Raw genomic sequence first — 18160 nt, 5'->3', positions numbered from 1 at the left:
GTACATCGAACGCGACATGCAAGTGCTCCGTAAGTACTTGCGGAGCAATTCACTGTGCAAGTACCGAGCAAGTACAAGCAAGTAGTACTCGACGGGACGAGCAAGAATGAAGCACCTGCTCTGGGGCTCTTCACCACCGTCCCGACCCACCGAGGTCGGTGATGCCTTTGAATGCCGTCAGCGTGGATCATTCATATGGAGGCATGGAAGGGGATGGAGAGGACATCTACGCCGTAGGGCGGCAGCACCTGCAGAGCCAAGTAACACATCGTCATGGAGATTTTTCTGCGCACACTCCGCACTGTGCTGCAGATACAAGTATACACTACAAGTAACTGTACTTGTTGCCCTTGTAATGGATTATGTACAGGTAGGTGTAAGTACCGTCCCGGCGAGGACGCTCGTGAACGTACTAAAGATTGGCGCACTATAATACTCCGTACCCTCGTGCTTCAAAGTACAAAGTACTGTACATGTACAGGACCTGGTTGTCGGTAGTCCGGGTACTCGTAGAAGGTGCACGCGTAGTGGTACAGCGTGGTAAATGTCCGGTACAATGTACCTACCTGGTCGTGAGTGCCTGGTGACATGGCGCAGCGCACAAGCAAGTACCTGGGTGTACTGTACTTGCTCCGTGCGGCGGGTGGTAATATTGGTCAAGTAGGTACATCATACAAGGAGTCCTCGGTGCTAAATTTCAGACAAGTAATTACTCCGTACAGGTACAAGTAAAACAGCGCTCACTTACTTGCCCCGACTTGCACCATGCAGCACAGTGCTTGTACCAGCACAAGTACAGTACTTACTTGTACCTACCATCGGCACACAAGTGCACCCGTCCGCATGCCGCATGTGCAAGTTCTTGCAAGCGCTGCAAGCAAGTCCTCCGTATTCAATACAGGGCCGCTAAGAATACGGAGTAATCGACCTGGCATTTGTCTCTTACCCATCCGCCCATTGCCAGGTCAGGTGGGCACTAGGGAGGTGCTAGGAGGGTGCTAACACGGTGCCTGCCCAGTGACGGCCTCGTATGCGTCGGTACGTACCAGTGTGCTCTTCCGACGGCGCCAGGCACAGCCATAACGTTAGCTTCGCTTCCGCCGCCGCCGGCACCCCACACTGTCCTTCGGTCACCGTCCTTGACCAGGAACGCGCCTGTGGCATTCTCCTCCCCTCGCTCGTCCCCTTGTCCTGCCCACGACGCCGCCGAACCCTCTCCGCCTGCAGCCATCTCCAACCTCGACCATCCTCGCTCCGGCTCTCCGTCACCTTCGACCGTCGTCACCGGACATAACCCGTGCGCGTCCCCGTCCCCATCGCCCTCGAGTTCTGCCGCTCTGCCCACGCGCACCCTGCGGGAAAAATCCGACCCGGCTCACCGCCCTTTGCGCCGCCCGACTCTGCCTCTGCCTCCCGAGCCTCTGCCTCCCGAACCTTCACACGAGGCAGCCCTCGCTCGATCGGTGCCCGCGTTTGAGAATCCCCATCCCGCATCCGCCTACCTCGACGGCCCGAAACCCTCGTCGCGTCCTCCTTCTTCGCCTCGCCTCAGCCTCCCCCCTCCTCGACCCTCATCTCCAACGCCTGCCGCCACCGACCGCCAGCCCGCCACCCGCCACCCACCTGCTGCCGTCCCAAGGCCTCGCCGCGTCAAGGATACTACAAGATCCCTCGCTCCCGCCCTCCGTCCAGAGCCCTCGGGACCGGACCGGCCCAAGTGCGGCTCTGCTTGCGAGACCCTCGTCGCCCCCATTCGCCGCCGACGCGCCTCGCAGGACCCCGCGAACCCTGGGCCTCGACGACGCCGTTCGACCGACCTCATCCTCGACAGGGCCACGACCCCGAGTCCGACATGTCGACGTACCCCGTCTACGGCGCCCCCGCCGGCGGCTACGCCCCTCCGCCGCAGCAGCAGTATCAACCCAGCTATTACCAGTGGGTTCTCCCGAGCATCCCTCGGACCAAGTCCTCTCGTCCCTGGCTGACGTCCCATGTCCTGCAGCAGCCCTCCCCAGCAAGGCTTCGGCACCTACCCGCACCAAGGCCACACGCCTCCCCATGCCTCGTACGGTTACCAGCAATCACCTCCGTCAAACTACGGATATGTAAGAATGCCCCTCCACCCCCTCCCCGGGCCGTGACGCGCACCTCCATTCATGGCCGCCGTGCTTCCGCTGCTGACACGTTCCCCGACACCAGCCGCAGTCTCCCCTTCACCAGTTCGCCGGTCCCGGCTCCGGCTCGTTCAGTCACCCTCCGCCACCGCAGCCGACCTACAGCTCGCTCCCGAGTCCAGGTACGGGTGGGATGATGCCGCAACGCCAGCTTTGGCCGGCCAAGGAAAGGAGGTCAACCGCTGATCATCTCCCAGGTGTACCTCCGCCGCAGCATAGCCCGTATTCCCAAGGTCGGCCTGGGAATCCGCCCCCTCCACCGGCCGGCCCCCAGCATTTCGGTCACGGTGCCCCGCAAGGCTACGCCTTTCGATATTCGGCATGCACCGGTCGCAGGAAGGCTCTGTTGATCGGCATCAACTACTTCGGCCAGCGCGGCCAGCTCCGAGGCTGCATCAACGATGTGCGGAACATGACGGCCTACCTCGCCGAGCATTTCGGGTACAAGAGGGAGGATATGGTGATCCTCACCGACGATCAGCAAAATCCCATGAGCCAGCCGACGAAGCAAAATATCTTGCGTGCCATGCATTGGCTCGTGAAGGATGCGCGACCAAACGACTCCTTGTTCTTCCACTACTCCGGTACGCCGACGCCCCCGCGAGCGAGGAGATCCGGCTCCGAGCTGACGCCCCTTGGAATCATGACTGACGCCTTTTACCCTAGGTCACGGTGGGCAGACCAAGGACCTCGACGGTGACGAACCCGACGGGTACGACGAAGTCATCTATCCCGTCGATTTCCGCCAAACTGGCCACGTCACCGACGACGAGATGCACAGGATCATGGTTCGGCCCCTGCAGGGCGGCGTGAGGCTGACCGCCATCTTCGATTCCTGCCATTCCGGCACCGCCCTCGACCTCCCCTACATATACTCGACCCAAGGCATCCTGAAGGAGCCCAATCTCGCCAAGGAAGCCGGCCAGGGCTTGCTCGGCGTCATTTCCTCCTACAGCCAGGGCGACCTCGGCGGCGTCGCCAATAACATCATGAGCTTCTTCAAGAAGGCCACGAGCGGCGAGGACGCTCGCACGCGCGCCATAGCCACCAAGACGTCCCCTGCCGATGTCGTCATGCTTTCCGGCAGCAAGGACGATCAGACATCGTGAGTCTTCCCTTGACCTCGCCCTACATTTGTCTTCGCCGCACCCAAGCACTTGCCCGATTTCCACTCTACCCCTTTCTTTTGTTCTCGGATAATTCCCATCTGGGTGGTGACGCTTTCTCTCCATGTCGGATGCCGTGCGATGCAAGCCCAACGTCTGGTTGTCATGCACGCCGCGATGCGGGCAGCGTGCGAGGCACGGGGCGAGAGTTAGTGCTCTCGACCTGGTTTGTCTCTGCGCCTGGGTCGTGTTGCGTTCCTTGGGGCATCGAATGCATCGCCGCGGTTGTAGCCTGCCACACAGGGCCACGGCGTGTGTTGGGGACACTGCACACCATCCCATTCAAGCAGGGCCGCCTTGCCCCCGTCGGCAGCCCTGGCTCGCAACTTTTTTTTTTTTACTTCCGCACTGCTCTGCACTCCATGCTGACACATGCTTCAGGGCCGATGCCACGATCGCCTCCCAGGCCACCGGTGCCATGTCCTGGGCCTTTGTCACGGCGCTGAGGAAGAACCCGCAGCAAAGCTACGTGCAGTTGCTCAACAGCATCCGAGATGAGCTGGCTACCAAGTACACGCAAAAGCCGCAACTCTCGTGCAGCCACCCACTGAGTACGTTTTCACCTGTCGCGCGACGCAGCAACGCCACCAACTGCTTAATCTAACGATTCGACTCCCTAGACACAAATCTGCTGTTCGTCATGTAGACGTTTAGGTGTCCCTAGTGGATGCGGTGACGACGGCGGGACCATGTCACGAGTTGGATATACTTTCGCCACGGGAAGCAGAGAAGGAAAAGGAGTGAGTCGTTCGCTTTGCCGGGCCGGGCGATGGAAGCACACGCGTCATTGTTCCTCATGCTTTTCAGCGTTTGCCGTTGCAGTTTTGCTCAAAAAGTAATTGGTCGTCATGAGAATGATGCGAGTGAGCGACATGGCGCTCACAATCTCGCCATCCATCCTAGTATATAGTTGTCTAGACATCGCCCCTGAATGATGTAGCCACATTCGGGTGCGATGAAAATAATACGCGGCTGATGGAGAACCCACCCTCATTCGATCTTGACAATACATTTTCCCCCAACGCCGGGACGTCTATAGACGTCTGTGTGATGCTCGCTCATGGTGACACCCTTCCCTCATCCTCCGGGGAGTCGGTTGCTATCCTAAGAAAGAGAAAGATGACTTGCTGATATTGGAACGCTGCGAAAGGAAACCTGCCAGACGCTCGATGCATTTCCAGGTACAAACATTGTAGGTAGAGCTGGTGTGCCACCGAAATCTGTCGGCAAACACACGAGAGAGGAACGGCAGAATCAGGCTCAGCACTCGCTTCCCGTTGTGCGCACCACTCTGAGCCGCTTCGACCGCTTAACACGACGCTGCTCCTCTGCCACCTTGACAAGTTCACGCCGAACGGCTTCTTGCTTGGCCCAGCCACGTGCTGAAATGGCCATTCGGGCGACGAAGCGTGCGGCGATCAAGAAGGGCCGGATAGAAGTTACTGTTCGGCCGTCCGTGCCGTTCGCCTTCAAATCGAGACTGGTCGAGGTGGCGATGGCCAGAGGCTTGCGACTTTGAAGGATGCCGGTGCGAATGTGCTCGAGTTCTCGGAGCTGCGCCTTGTTGCTGTCATTGGAGGGAGACGTTAGCCTGGTCAACCGTTGAAGGGCCGTGAGGGAAAGAAACATACCAAGCGTTGGCGACATTGAGTTGCAGCTGGACAAAGTTCTTCGCAAACGCAGCATCGGACCGCAGGGACACTTCGCGCTCCCACCGAGCCTGCATCCACTCCATCTGCATCACCATGCCACGAATCTCCTTCTTGTGACGCTCCTCGGCTCCCTCGGCTGCCCGGACGACGGTGCCGACGACCTCGTCCGTTTCGCCGTACTTGACGAGAGCAGCACGATCTGAAGCCGCTGACGGCGGTGCCCAAGGCTTGAGATGGGAAATGTCGCGCTGGAGCTTCTCGGCCGTCATGCGGTAGGCCGCTCGGTCGTTGCGGGCCCGTTCGAGCTTGCGCCTCAATGCAGCCTCAGACATGACGAGGCCATCGATGAGTTCTTGCTGTCGATGGATGTCGTGTTCCAGGTTCTCGATCTCAACCTGCTTCTCCCGCAGATGGCAACCTTGTTGATCGTCTGCCGCCCGCGAGGCTGCCACGGCCTTGCGCTCTTTCTCTGCCTTACGTACCTTGTGCTTCAGGTGCCGCACAGTCTGTTCGTGCTGCGCCGTCATCTCTTCGGCTTGTTGTCTCGCATCCACCAGGACCTCTTCCAGAACGACCTTCTGGTCTTCGAGGTCACTGAGTCGTCTCTCGAGATCGCCGACTGACCTGTGGCCCAACGTGACTGGCGATGGAGGTTGATGGACCTGCTCATCGAGCAATCGACGCTCGAGATTGGCAATTTGCCCCTTGAGATCCTCGACGACATCTCGGTGAGCGGCATCCTGTCGCAGAAATTCGAGCTCCCTTTGCCGCGAGGCACTTAGTTCCTTTCGTATCATCGATAGCTCGGCATCGTCGTGTCCGTCATTGGTGCCCGGGGCAATCGCAAGCTGACCTTGGAGATCCTCTAGGCGACGCTCAAGTTCTCGAATCGTTCTGCGAGCTTCGCCCAGGTCGTGGCTGCTCAAAGACGAAGCTTGCCGCATCCTTGCCTGAAGCTGCAAGAGCTCTCGGCCGATTCGATCCTCTTCGCTTGTCGCCCTCTCCATCTCATCTTCAAGCGTCTTCTCCAGCGCAGCACCCTGCTCGAGCAACGCCTTGTTCTCGTTCTTGAGGCGTCGGACCTCGATATCGAGCTTCATCTTGGCAGTTCGAAGATCCAATCGCTCTTGATCTACCTGCGGGCGGTCATCGTCGTGAGAGCCTGCTCGGCGAAGCTGGCCATCAAGCTCGTCGCGCTCCGCTCTCGCTTCAGCTAGGGATGTGCCGGTGGAGCGGAGTTCAGAAGCGAGCTTCGCGAGCTGATCGCGCAACGACCGGTTGTCCTCCGCCACTTTCTCCAGTCGAGATGCTTCGGCCAAAGGTTGTTTCTCTTGACGGAATTTCAACTCCGTGAGAGGTCGGGAGCCGTTATCCAGAGGCTCATCGCGTGCCGCGTCGATCATTTGCTCAAGTTGATGCCGGAGCTCGTCGCGCTCATGCTTGGCTGCCGCGAGCTCCTGGTTCGCGTTTCCGCTCCGTTGCGATTGAAGAAGCGCGAGCTCATCCTCCAGCGACATGACTTTGTTCGCCTGGACTTGGTAATCCACCTGCGTTTGTCGAAGCTCGTCCCGGGCCGTCGAAAGGTCATTTCGCAGGCTCGTCAGGAGCGCTTGGCGCATCTCCAGAGCCTCCTGCAAGTCATCAATCTGCCGGGTCATGACTGACTCCTCGCTCTTATGTCGCGCCATCTCGCTCTCGACAGCCTCCTTCACCTTCGACTCCTTGTCGGACAAGCTTCCTGCTGCTTCTCGAAGGCGGTCGATTGTTCTTTCAAGGCCGCGAACCTTCTCCTCGGCCCTCTCACGTTCCGACGTCAGAGCGTGCTTGTCATTTTCCCATTTTTCGCTGTCGTTATCGTAAAGGTTGTCTTTCTCTTGTATTTCGGCTTGCAAATTCGATACTTCCTCCATGAGCCGTTCAATCTCATTTTGGTATTGGTTGCGCAGATCCTTCTCGGCGGTGAGAGCGAGTTCTCGTTCTTGCGATAGGCTCTGCTCAACATCCTCGAGCTCTCTTTCCAGCCTTGCAACCTCATCCTCCAGAGATTCTGACTTTTTCGCGAGGGTATCGTGACGAGACTGCAGCGAATCTCTCTCATCGGCCACCCTCAATAGTTCGGCCTCGAGCTTGCTAGCACGAACGTTGTCGGACTCGGTCACTTGCTCAGCATGGTTCCTTTCCTGTCGCATCTCCTTCACCATACTTTGGAGTTGAGCATTTTCTTCGTTGGTTCTGGCGAGTTCCTTCTCCAGCATGGCGTACTCCTTGGCAGAGGCGTTTAGTTCATCTTGCAACCGGACGACTTTCTCATCGATCTGACGCGACAGGCCCTTGGTGACGACAGATTTGTTTGCCATCTCTTCCTGGAGCTCTTCCAAGTCTTTCTCGGCTCTCTCGCGCTCCGAGACGGCATCCTCGGACTTTTCCTTGACCTGATCGAGCTCCTCCTCGAGGCGCCGAATGTTCTGCTCCAAATATTCAATCGTCTCCTTTGCCTGCTCCAGTGCCCCAGTCTGCTGGTCCGTCTGCTCCAGCTCGTCCATTCTTCGCTGAAAATCGTCGGCCTTGGCTTCGGCATCGGCTAGCCTCTCGCGGAGATCATCAAGTTCGTCGTCCCGCTCCGTAATCAATCGGTCTTTCTCGCGCACCTCGGCCTCCAGGTCTTCGATGTTGTCCTTGAACCTTTCCGCATCATCTTGGTCGTGCTGGGATTGATCTAGTTGACGTTGAAGTTCGTCAATGTCGGCGTCCCTTTCCTGCAACGTCTTCTGGAGTCGGTCCAGTTCGATGGCTTCATCTTCGTTGCCGGACTTGCGTTGGGCCTTGTCTTGTAGCTCCAGCATTTGCTGGCGGTACGTCTCTAGATCGCGTTCAGCCGACGTCAGGTGCTTCTTGTACCGATGAAGCTCCCGTTGCATCGTGACTTTGTCCACCTTGAGCTCCGTGTTTTCTTTCAGGGCAGCCTCGCTAAAGCCGGGGCCTGCCTTCCGAAGCGCATCCTCGAGAAAATGTATCTTGAGCTTTAGGCCAAAATTTTCCTTTTCTATCCTATCAATAACATTCTCCTGCTCACGCAGCGATAGCTGGTTTCCGTCCTGCAAAGGACCCTTGTCATCGGAGCGACGCGGCTGGAATGCCATCGGGGTTGACGCAACGCTACTGCTATCAAGCTGAGGCAATGTGTTGTCCACGTACGAGTGGTTTGGGTACACGGACGTGTCCATGCGGGGAACGGGAGTCATGTCATCTTCTTCGATGCGAGACAGGGCGGGCGTGTTCGGGATGCCACCGCCATTCTCCTTTCCACGACGTCGCGCACTGTTCCTCGTGGCCGATTTCAACATGGGCGTGAACTCGGCGCCGCCAACGCTGGCAGGCAAGTTTCGTCGATCGGCAAAGGGTCCCCTCGGTCGAGGGGTCCGGAGATCCAGGCCTTTTCGAAGATGGGGGGCGAGGTATCCATCCTTGGCCGGAGACTGAAAGGATGCCTCTTGGGAAATGTCGGCAAAATCAGGCGCTCGGTGAAGGAAAGTCGCGTCCCCGACGTTCGTTTTCGGCGTGTCGAGAGCGGCGCTGAACGTCGGCTGACCCATGGCGGTAGGCGTCTGGACGGGTGTCGAGGTGGTCGAAGGGCGTCGAAATGCCAAGCGTCGGTGAATGCACGTTCAATAATCGTAGGAGATGCAGCTTGTCGTGGCTTGTTCGGATTCACGCTGCATCTTGGGGAAGGCCAGCCGCGTGGGTACGACGAAAGCGTGCGACGTGCGACGGAGGATGAGAGGTTGTCGAAGTGGCCAGCTGCAGTTGAGTCGCTCGTACTGGTCCAGGAGGGAAAAGGATGCTGCTGTTGGAAGTAATTTCGTGTTCGTACGAAGTTGGCGAGTCGTCGCGCATACTGTGTAGAAATGCACTGTACTACTAGTAGGCACGTACTCCGTAGGCGTACAGTATAAGAATATCGTAGTAATATAAGTTACGTGACGACACAGTGAGGAGTCGCGTTTGCTGTCGAGGTTCCTTGTTTACTTGCATCCCTAGTTGGGACTAGGGGGACGCAAATTTAGGTACGGAGTACGGAGTACGGAGTACGGAATACGGAGTACCTGCAGGATACTTATCACTGCTACAGGTACCTAACTAAGTACCTACTAGGTAGGTATCTTGGTGCTACGGAGTAGTTAGTACAGTAATATGACTAGACGTGACATTTTCGGAGCACAGCAAAACTGCGTATCTACAGTACTGTAGGTACCGAAATCCAACATACTGCAAGTACGGAGTACTTGTACGGAGTAATACCTGCGGAGAGTACAAGTAAGGAGCACGTTGTACAACTACTGTACCTAAGTACTTACAGTACAAGTACGTATGCTTGGCACCTAGCTACTAGGTACTGTACGAGTACTTATACTACGTAAGTAATACAGTACTTACAGTACATTTTCTTGTACTGCAAGTACGGAGTACGGAGTGCATGTATTCCATACGACTATCCGTACAGTTATCCGTACGGAGTAATTACTGTACTTCGCAATACTCCGTACTATTTCTTGTCCAAGTATTCCGTGCATGTACTGTACAAGTTCGTGTGCTCGGTACACGTACAAGTACTGTACACCGAACCAAGGCACTACCCTAACTGCTGAATCATGGCTGCCCAAATACTAGCCTAGCACTACCACCTCCTCCGTAATGGAACTTGGTGCTCTTGCTAGATTCATTCTTGATACATTACGTGTGTGCCATCTACCCTGCTTGGCTAGTGATTCTGCATCTCGCACTCGAACATGTACGATCACTTACCAAAACCCCTCATGTCAGCTCGCTAACTCATTCTGATGACCGCAGCATAGGCATTGTTCACGTGTTGTCATTGGCCGGCGGCAGCTTGCGCATCGCCTCTTGTCGGAAAGGCGACGTTCTCCCATTAGTCACCCACCTACCCGACGTTGAAGGCGAGGTTTCGGGCCATCACCCAATCGTCGTCGTTGCAGAATGGCGGAAGAGATTGCAACGCACAACGCAAACGCCGACGATGCGGTCGTCGCGGGTCCCAAGAAGTTCCCCAAGGGTGTTGTGCTCGGGAAAGACGGCAAGCCGTGGGTGTCTGCCGAATGGCCTGACGGTGATGCCGAATTCTGACTGGGAGCCGCAGGTGCCGAAGCTGTACCTCCTTTGCCGCGTGGGCTGCGCAAACAAGGGAAAAGGCCAAGCAGGGCGGTGGCGGTGAGGGCGGCGGTAGCGTGAGGGCAGCTGTCGCCGAGATGACAGCCTCAGCAACGTCGACTCCGCCGCCTGACTGCCCGCCCGACGTCGAAGTGCTGGGACGCAGCGCCTGGACCGTCCTCCACTCCATCGCCGCCAACTATCCCGAAGCACCGTCTCGCTCGCAGCAGTCAGATCTTACAGGCTTCGTCAGTCTCTTCTCCAAGCTGTATCCATGCTGGGTATGCGCCGAGGATTTCCGGGCCTACTTGGGCCGCGAGGTGCCACGGGTGACAAGCCGCGACGAATTCGGCAAGTGGCTGTGCGGGGCACACAATGACGTGAATCGCAAGCTCGGGAAGCCCGAGTTTGACTGCTCGAGGTGGGAGGAGCGGTGGCGGACTGGGTGGAAAGACGGCAGATGCGACTGAGGTCGGCCTGCCACTGTCTACGACCAGCAGCCTCGTCGGAGGCGAGCCTTTGTCCCCAGTAGCCCTGCGATCATTGTTCCTACATGTACTCTGTACATTCTGTAAAATATGTACCATTAGCACCTGCTTGGCAGTATGTCCAGTACCTGTACCAGTAGATGCGGGCACATGTACTGTAATATATTAGTTGCATTCCCGTCTTCAGCACGCTGCACCCAAGCACGTTGGCGGAGACCAAAGTCCATCAGGTGGTAATTATTCGTTGCTTGGTGCTTTCTTGAGTACAGTACAGTATTCTAGGGGCCTACTTACTACTAAAATACACCGTATTTGTTGTCCCAACAGACAAGTACTATAGTACTTACTAGGTAGGTACTGTACTTGCTACCTACCTCCTGTAGTGGTCAGTACCGTACCAACAACCTTAGTAGTATTAATAATTACCTAGTACTTAGTAGGCACCTTCGTACTGTGCTAGGAGCTAGCTACAGTGGCACGCACCTACTGTATGCAGTACTTTTGGCACTCCGTAATGTTCTCGTCATACAGCCAGCCAAGCGGCTTTCCCAGCAGCAGGGATTGAGTCGCCGAGTCTGCAATCAATTATTACCTCATTTTCACGCAATTACTTGTAGTGGCGATAGGTTGCTCCTGTCCGAGTTCAAGTACGAGGTTGTACGTTTTGGTACCTCCAGACGCAGTATTGCCGGATGCCCGCCCACTTCAGATGGGGTTGCTTGAGAGCCGCAGCAGCAGCACTTACACCTGCAAGTACTGTACGTACGCATGCAGATGCCAGCTGATTCCAAGCCTGGCCTCGGCCGTAAATCATGCCACCCGCCGTTGTATTCGGCCCGCCACGGAGCGTGCCTCTTGGTAGCTGCTGTACGTCGGAAGCGGCCTGCGTGCGCCATTTGCCGCGTCGATAACCCTCCCCAACACCCGCCTTCCCAACATATCCGTAGCCTGCCATGCTGCCCATCCTCGCCACCCGGCAGCTTCCTGCTTCCTGCACATGCAAGTGTCCATCTACATTTGCTCTCTCTCCGTCCTGCGTCTCTTCGCCCATCCCTCCGCCAAAGCGAACCGAGTGCAGTGAGCAGCCATGACAGACATCAGGGTCCAATCCCTCAAGCAGCCGGTTGACGTGGCCGAGTATCTCTTTCGCCGACTGTACGAACTCGGCGTTCGCTCCGTCCACGGCGTCCCCGGAGACTACAATCTCGTTGCTCTGGACTATCTGCCACAATGCGGGCTCAAGTGGGTTGGCAGCGTGAATGAGCTCAATGCCGGTACGCAAGCTAGCCTCCCGAGGTCGGCGGTCCGGACGGACAGTCGAAGGGTCGGGTGGATGACGATGGCGAGGCGGATCTCAGGCTGATGCTTGCTCCCCAGCGTACGCGGCCGATGGCTATGCCCGCATCAACAAGATGGCGGCCCTCATCACCACGTTTGGCGTGGGTGAGCTGTCGGCCATCAACGGCGTCGCCGGCGCCTATTCGGAGCAAATCCCCGTCGTGCACATTGTCGGGTGCCCGTCGACCATCTCCCAGCGTGACGGGATGCTTCTCCACCACACGCTCGGCAATGGCGACTTCAACGTCTTCGCCAACATGAGCGCCGGCATCTCGTGCGACGTTGCCAAGCTCAACAACCCGTCCGAGGTGGCGGCACAGATAGATCATGCTCTGCACCAGTGCTGGGTGCGCTCCCGGCCCGTCTACATCATGCTGCCCACCGACACGGTGCAGGCCAAGATTGAGGGCTCGCGGCTGAGGACGCCGCTGGACCTTTCCGAGTGCCAAAACGAGCCGGAGCGAGAGGACTACGTCGTGGACGTCGTTCTCAAGTACCTCGTCTCGGCCAAGCGTCCCGTCATCCTCGTCGACGCCTGTGCCATTCGCCATCGCGTGCTGGACGAGGTGCACGGCCTCGTCGACAAGACGAACCTGCCCGTCTTCGTGACGCCGATGGGCAAGGGCGCCGTCAACGAGCAGCATCCCAACTACGGAGGTGTCTACGCCGGCGTGGGATCTTACCCACCAAAGGTCAAGGAACTCGTCGAGTCGTCGGACCTCATTCTCTCCATCGGTGCCCTCAAGGTAACGTGACCCGCGTTTCCCCCCCCCCCCCCCCCCCGGAGGCTCCCGCACCGGGTCGTGTGCGCTCACGACGGATGACGCAGAGCGACTTCAACACGGCGGGTTTTTCCTACAGAACATCTCAGCTCCACACCATCGACTTTCACAGCGACCATTGCATCGCTCGGTACTCGACCTACCCGGGTGTTCGCATGAAGGGCGTGCTGCGAAAGGTCATCGACAGGGTAGACGCCAGCAAGCTCGCCGCGCAGCCATCTCCTTCCGCCTGGAAGGACGTGGAGGTCAAGGCCGACGGCTCCGAGACCATCACCCAGGCTTGGCTCTGGCCACGAATAGGCGAGTTTCTCGTCGAGAACGACATCGTCGTCACGGAGACGGGAACGTCCAACTTTGGCATATGGGACACGAAGTTCCCCAAAGGCGTCACGGCGCTCAGTCAGGTGCTCTGGGGGAGCATCGGGTGGTCCGTCGGCGCCTGCCAGGGTGCTGCCCTGGCGACGAGGGATGCGGGCCGCCATCGCAGGACCATCCTGTTCGTCGGCGACGGTTCATTCCAGCTCACGGCCCAGGAGGTCAGCACCATGATCCGTCACGGCCTGACGCCCATCATGTACGTCTCCCCAGGCTGCGTAGAGGCCAAGGGTGAAGGCTGACTCTTTGCGCGAGATTTGTCCTCTGCAACGACGGCTACACGATCGAGCGCTTCATCCACGGCATGGAGGCCGAATACAACGACATTTGGAAATGGAACTACAAGAATGTCGTCGACGTCTTCGGCGGACAGGAGACGTGTCGCAAGATTACCGTCAAAACCAAGGATGAGCTGAACAGGCTGCTGACCGATGCCGACTTCAACCGAGCCGCGTGCCTCCAGTTTGTCGAGTTGCACATGCCGAAGCAGGATGCACCACGAGCATTGGTCACGACGGCGCAGGCGAGTGCCAATGTCAACGCAAGAACGAAGTAGCTTGCTGGACGATTTTGTACTTGTACGGCGGTCTGTCGCCTGCGGGGTGCCACCGACGGCTGCTTGCATTCATGAATGCGCCGACGTTGCAAACGAACCATGCGGCGCCTGGTGTTGCTTGCCCTCTTGCGTGCCGAAGTCACGACCCGCCGCACAACTGGTATTTTGCACACCTCATCTCGGCGGGGTGTTTTGTTCTCAGCGTCGTCGAGATTGGGAAGGGAGCGTGCAATGCCACGGCTGGTTAGCTTGCGTTGAGCGGAGGGGTGGCATCGCAAGCCGAACCAAGGGACTGCGTCCTTGTAATTATGCCACTAGTGCGTGCTACGTGCCAGACGTACGAGTAAGTAATTACACCTACTTATTGATGTAGGTGAAAACATACAGTACACTCAAGCACTTGCTTGGATGGTAGAAATTACAAGTACTTACAGTCAGTTGGTATTCATGATACTCTGGGAGGGAGTGCATAAGTAAAATTCTCGGAGTAGTTGTTGTACAAGTACTTGTGCAAGCACACTGTACTGTACAGAGTAGTTGTACGGTGTATACTTAGTGAGAATATACTGCCTGCAAGGATACTATGGGAGGGAGTGCGTAAAATCTTCGGAGCACTGTAGTTGTACAAGTAAGTACTTGTGCAAGTACTCCGTACAGTATTTCTGTACTATACTTACTGCACTGTAGTAGTACGGTGTATACTAGTGAGAATATACTTACTGCTTGCAAGCATACCTAGTACCTAACTAAGTACGGCTGTCGGCTTCGCTGGTGCCTGGTGCCGTTGTATGGTATGCCGCAGTATTGTTCTCCGTAAGTTCATGACTTGTGTAGCACGTAGTTGTATTATTACTGTACGGAGTAAGTACTGTACAGTACTTGAGAACATGTACACCTACATGTACAGTAAGTATTTAAGTACGACCGTAAGTATTACTTTTCGGTGCACATTCTGGATGGCGAATAAATGTATGCAAGTACTTGCAACTGCAGTCAGGCCAGGAACCAGATGTACCCATAGATAAGTACTGTATTGGGATATTACCGGTGATATAACAGGTATACATGTGCCTGCTGGAACTACCATTAGTGCAAGTACTTACTCAAGTGTACAGTATGGAGCCAGGTGCTGCCACTGGTTGGTGCAAGTGCCTACCCACCCGTTCTTGCCGCTGCCAACCCAAGGGCAGTCGCTGGTGGATCGCACCTACCTGGTGGACAAGCACATGGCCCGACTCCCAGACATTGGATTGCAGGCACCAGCCTCCTCCCCCCCTTCCCTTTAGTCCCCTTTCCTCGCTCCTCTGCCCTCCAATGGCTTCTTGCTTTGAACAAGGTGCGCAACGTTGCCACGACACGCGCCGTGTCACCCTCGGCTGCTGTCGTCGTCGCCCCCATCCGCAATCCTTGGCTGCAGGCGGGATCTCGACAATCCCGTCCAACGCGCCGACGCAAAGGTTGGCCCGACACTTCACGGCAACCCTCGCCCGCTCTGGAGAGAAGGACGGGCCGAGCAGCAGGCTCGACGACATCTCCGTCTCCCGTCATGACGACGACGTTGCGACGCCGCGTCCCGCCGCCGGCGACGGTGACGGCCGAGGATGAATGCTCCGAGCTCGAGGACTGCAAGGCCAAGCGGCCCAAGGGCCGCCACCACGTCCACGTCGTCGAGCGCGTTCCCAAGACGCGCAAGCGCCGCAACACCTTCATCTTCCTTCTCGGCAGTCTCTTCGGCCTCATCGCCGCCGGCTTCTTCGCCAAAAGCAACGATCTCATCGACTTTCCCGAGTTCGGCGACCTCACCATGGACAGCCTCTTCGACGTGCTCCCCGCCGGTCTCGTGAGGGACATGCGCGATCTCGTCCAGGGCGAGCGCGAGGTGACGGACTCGTACGACTCCTTCTCCGTCGGCCTCAAGGCTCGCGCCGACGGCCTCGGCGCCCACCACGCCATGATCATGGTGCCCGGCGTCATCTCCACCGGCCTCGAATCCTGGGGTACCGCCAACGTGTCGAGGCAGTACTTCCGGAAGCGTCTCTGGGGAAGCTGGACGATGATGAGAGCCCTCGTCCTCGACAAGGAGGTCTGGAAGAGGCACATCATGCTCGACAAGAAGACGGGCCTCGACCCGCCGGCGATCAAGCTTCGCGCGGCCCAGGGGTTCGACGCCACCGACTTCTTCATCACGGGCTACTGGATCTGGAACAAGATCTTCGAGAACCTGGCGACCATCGGCTACGACCCCACCAACTCCTTCACGGCCGCCTACGACTGGCGCCTGTCCTACCCCAATCTCGAGTTCAGGGACCGGTACTTCACGCGGCTAAAGTCGTACATCGAGACGGCCGTCGCCGTCGACGGCAGAAAGGTCGTCCTGGCCTCCCACAGCATGGGCAGCCAGGTCGTCTTCTACTTCTTCCACTGGGTGCAGTCCGATAAGGGAGGCGGCGGCGGCCAGGATTGGGTCGATCGCCACGTCGACTCGTGGATCAACATCAGCGGCTGCCTGCTCGGCGCCGTCAAGGGCCTGACGGCCGTCCTGTCGGGCGAGATGCGCGACACGGCTCAGCTCAACGCCTTCGCCATATACGGGCTGGAAAAGTTCCTCAAGCGCGAGGAGCGGGCCGAGATCTTCCGCGCCATGCCCGGCATCTCGTCGATGCTCCCGCTCGGAGGCAACGCCGTCTGGGGCGACCTCGGCTGGGCGCCCGACGACCTGGCCGACCAGTCCTTCTCGTACGGCTCGCTCCTCAACTTCAAGGTCGGCGCCAACTGGACGACGCCGAGCAGGAACTTTACCGTCGAGGACTCGCTGTCGCACCTCATGAACACGACCGAGGACTGGTACCGGAACCACGTCATGGGAAGCTACTCCCACGCCGTCGCCCATACGGCCGCCGAGGTGGAGCGGAACGAGGACGACCCGAGGAAGTGGATCAACCCGCTCGAGTCGAGACTTCCCAGGGCGCCGAACCTGAAGATCTACTGCTTCTACGGCGTCGGGAAGCCGACGGAACGGGCCTACTACTACCGGGCGCCCGACCCGGCCGCGTCGTCGGGCTTGAACTTCACCATCGACACGGGCCTCACCGAGGGCGAGGTCGATCGCGGCGTCATCTTGGGCGAGGGGGACGGGACGGTCAACCTGCTGAGCACGGGCTACATGTGCAACCGCGGCTGGCACATCAAGCGATACAACCCGGCGGGATCCAAGATCACCGTCGTCGAGATGCCGCACGAGCCGGAGAGGTTCAACCCGAGAGGCGGGCCCAACACGGCCGACCACGTGGACATTCTCGGCCGCCAGAACCTCAACGAGCTCGTGTTGCGCGTCGCCGCCGGCAAGGGCGAGACCATCTCGGACTACATCGTGAGCAACATCCGCGAGTATGCTGCCAAGGTGAAGGTGTACGAGGAGGACGAAGCTTAACGGCGGGAGCGGGGACCGGCGGCGGGAAAGGCATAGAAAATGGATGGACCGTCAGTTGATTCTCCATGCGCGCTGTCGCCGTGACTGACCATCGTTGAGCGTGGGCTTCTGAGGATCACTCATGCATCCATCCGGTTGGCACTTTGTACTTGACACTCGCATCGTTTGTGGACCTGCCGCGGGAAAGGGCAGATGATGAAGCATGGTAGATTCTCCGCACCGACGAAGGCGTGCCTTGCCTGCATCGCCGCTGACCTGGTCTGGCGTTGTGAATCCGCCGTGACGTACTGTGGGTGCTCTTGTTGCCGCTCCAGTTGATTTCCGTCGGCAGCGGCGGGGGAAGGGGGGTTGCTTCGGCGTGTTCTTGGAACAATCAAATCATGTACCACGCATTTTGGACATCCCGATATCCTTGAGTGGCACAATCAATGTACTGTATTATCGATTGCCAGGCTGGAGAAGATACCTCGTGGTGGCATGGACAGGGGAGCAATTGCAAGATTGGCAGCGAACAGGAATACATCAAAGTAGTTGTAGGTCGCATATATTGGATGAACAGGTATTATTACTGTGCACTGCGGTGAGGAGTGTACCTACAAGACACGCACTTCACTCTGCTCCTGCTCCACTGGAAATCGCACAGTACGCATGTGACAGGCGCAGAATGCAGCAATGTTTGCCTCTATACAGAACAGTACACGTTCCGCACCGTCATCACATTTCTGCTCGCGGCAACAAAAAGTAACTGCCCCCACGCTGGATCGAACAGCGGACCTCGTCGTATCGCCTTTCATACGAGCGACGCGCTACTACCACTGAGCTATAAGGGCAAGCAAGGGTCGTGAGACGTGCGATATTACGAGCATTATGAAGATAATTGACTGGTACCAGAATCCCTTGAGTATCGGTCCGGACATTGCGGTTATAGGTTTCTCATCTCCAGGGGGTACACGCGTGCACCTACGTGCAGCATGTGACGCAGAACGACCCTGTCCGTACGTACAAATGTAAAAGCACAATTTGGGGAGCAAGG

The 18160-nt window shown here is 57.6% G+C and overlaps 5 protein-coding genes and 1 non-coding gene across 6 annotated transcripts; 4 read left to right on the top strand and 2 right to left on the bottom strand.

The window, feature by feature from the left end:
- Positions 1 to 588: 588 nt before the first annotated feature.
- On the top strand, positions 589 to 3986 carry DCS_01866 (metacaspase CasA; the record flags this gene model as incomplete). Its single annotated transcript, XM_040799197.1, has 9 exons — positions 589 to 660; positions 723 to 808; positions 1019 to 1935; positions 2044 to 2105; positions 2200 to 2296; positions 2372 to 2758; positions 2841 to 3279; positions 3722 to 3891; positions 3961 to 3986. 9 exons carry the CDS (start codon positions 589 to 591, stop codon positions 3984 to 3986), a joined length of 2256 nt encoding a protein of 751 aa, XP_040660080.1.
- Positions 3987 to 4600: 614 nt separating this feature from the next.
- Positions 4601 to 8585, bottom strand: DCS_01865 (Spindle associated; the record flags this gene model as incomplete). Its single annotated transcript, XM_040799196.1, has 2 exons — positions 4601 to 4907; positions 4972 to 8585. 2 exons carry the CDS (start codon positions 8583 to 8585, stop codon positions 4601 to 4603), a joined length of 3921 nt encoding a protein of 1306 aa, XP_040660079.1.
- A 1402-nt stretch (positions 8586 to 9987) lies between these two features.
- DCS_01864 (augmenter of liver regeneration) lies at positions 9988 to 10628 on the top strand (the record flags this gene model as incomplete). The annotated part of the gene is made up of 2 exons (XM_040799195.1): positions 9988 to 10091; positions 10148 to 10628. 2 exons carry the CDS (start codon positions 9988 to 9990, stop codon positions 10626 to 10628), a joined length of 585 nt encoding a protein of 194 aa, XP_040660078.1.
- Positions 10629 to 11733: 1105 nt separating this feature from the next.
- DCS_01863 (pyruvate decarboxylase) lies at positions 11734 to 13697 on the top strand (the record flags this gene model as incomplete). Its single annotated transcript, XM_040799194.1, has 4 exons — positions 11734 to 11920; positions 12024 to 12730; positions 12814 to 13340; positions 13397 to 13697. The coding sequence occupies 4 exons, from the start codon at positions 11734 to 11736 to the stop codon at positions 13695 to 13697; spliced, it is 1722 nt and encodes a 573-aa protein (XP_040660077.1).
- Positions 13698 to 14813: 1116 nt separating this feature from the next.
- Positions 14814 to 17127, top strand: DCS_01862 (Lecithin:cholesterol/phospholipid:diacylglycerol acyltransferase; the record flags this gene model as incomplete). The annotated part of the gene is made up of 2 exons (XM_040799193.1): positions 14814 to 14835; positions 14888 to 17127. 2 exons carry the CDS (start codon positions 14814 to 14816, stop codon positions 17125 to 17127), a joined length of 2262 nt encoding a protein of 753 aa, XP_040660076.1.
- A 746-nt stretch (positions 17128 to 17873) lies between these two features.
- Positions 17874 to 17957, bottom strand: DCS_t8. Its single transcript has one exon. It is a non-coding gene; the product is annotated as a tRNA-Thr (tRNA).
- Between the last annotated feature and the right edge of the window lie 203 nt (positions 17958 to 18160).

This window comes from Drechmeria coniospora, chromosome 01 (genome assembly GCF_001625195.1).
Source record: "Drechmeria coniospora strain ARSEF 6962 chromosome 01, whole genome shotgun sequence".
NCBI lineage: Eukaryota > Fungi > Ascomycota > Sordariomycetes > Hypocreales > Ophiocordycipitaceae > Drechmeria > Drechmeria coniospora.
The sequence above is the reverse complement of the archived record's forward strand: the minus strand, read 5'-3'. Positions and strand labels throughout refer to the sequence as shown.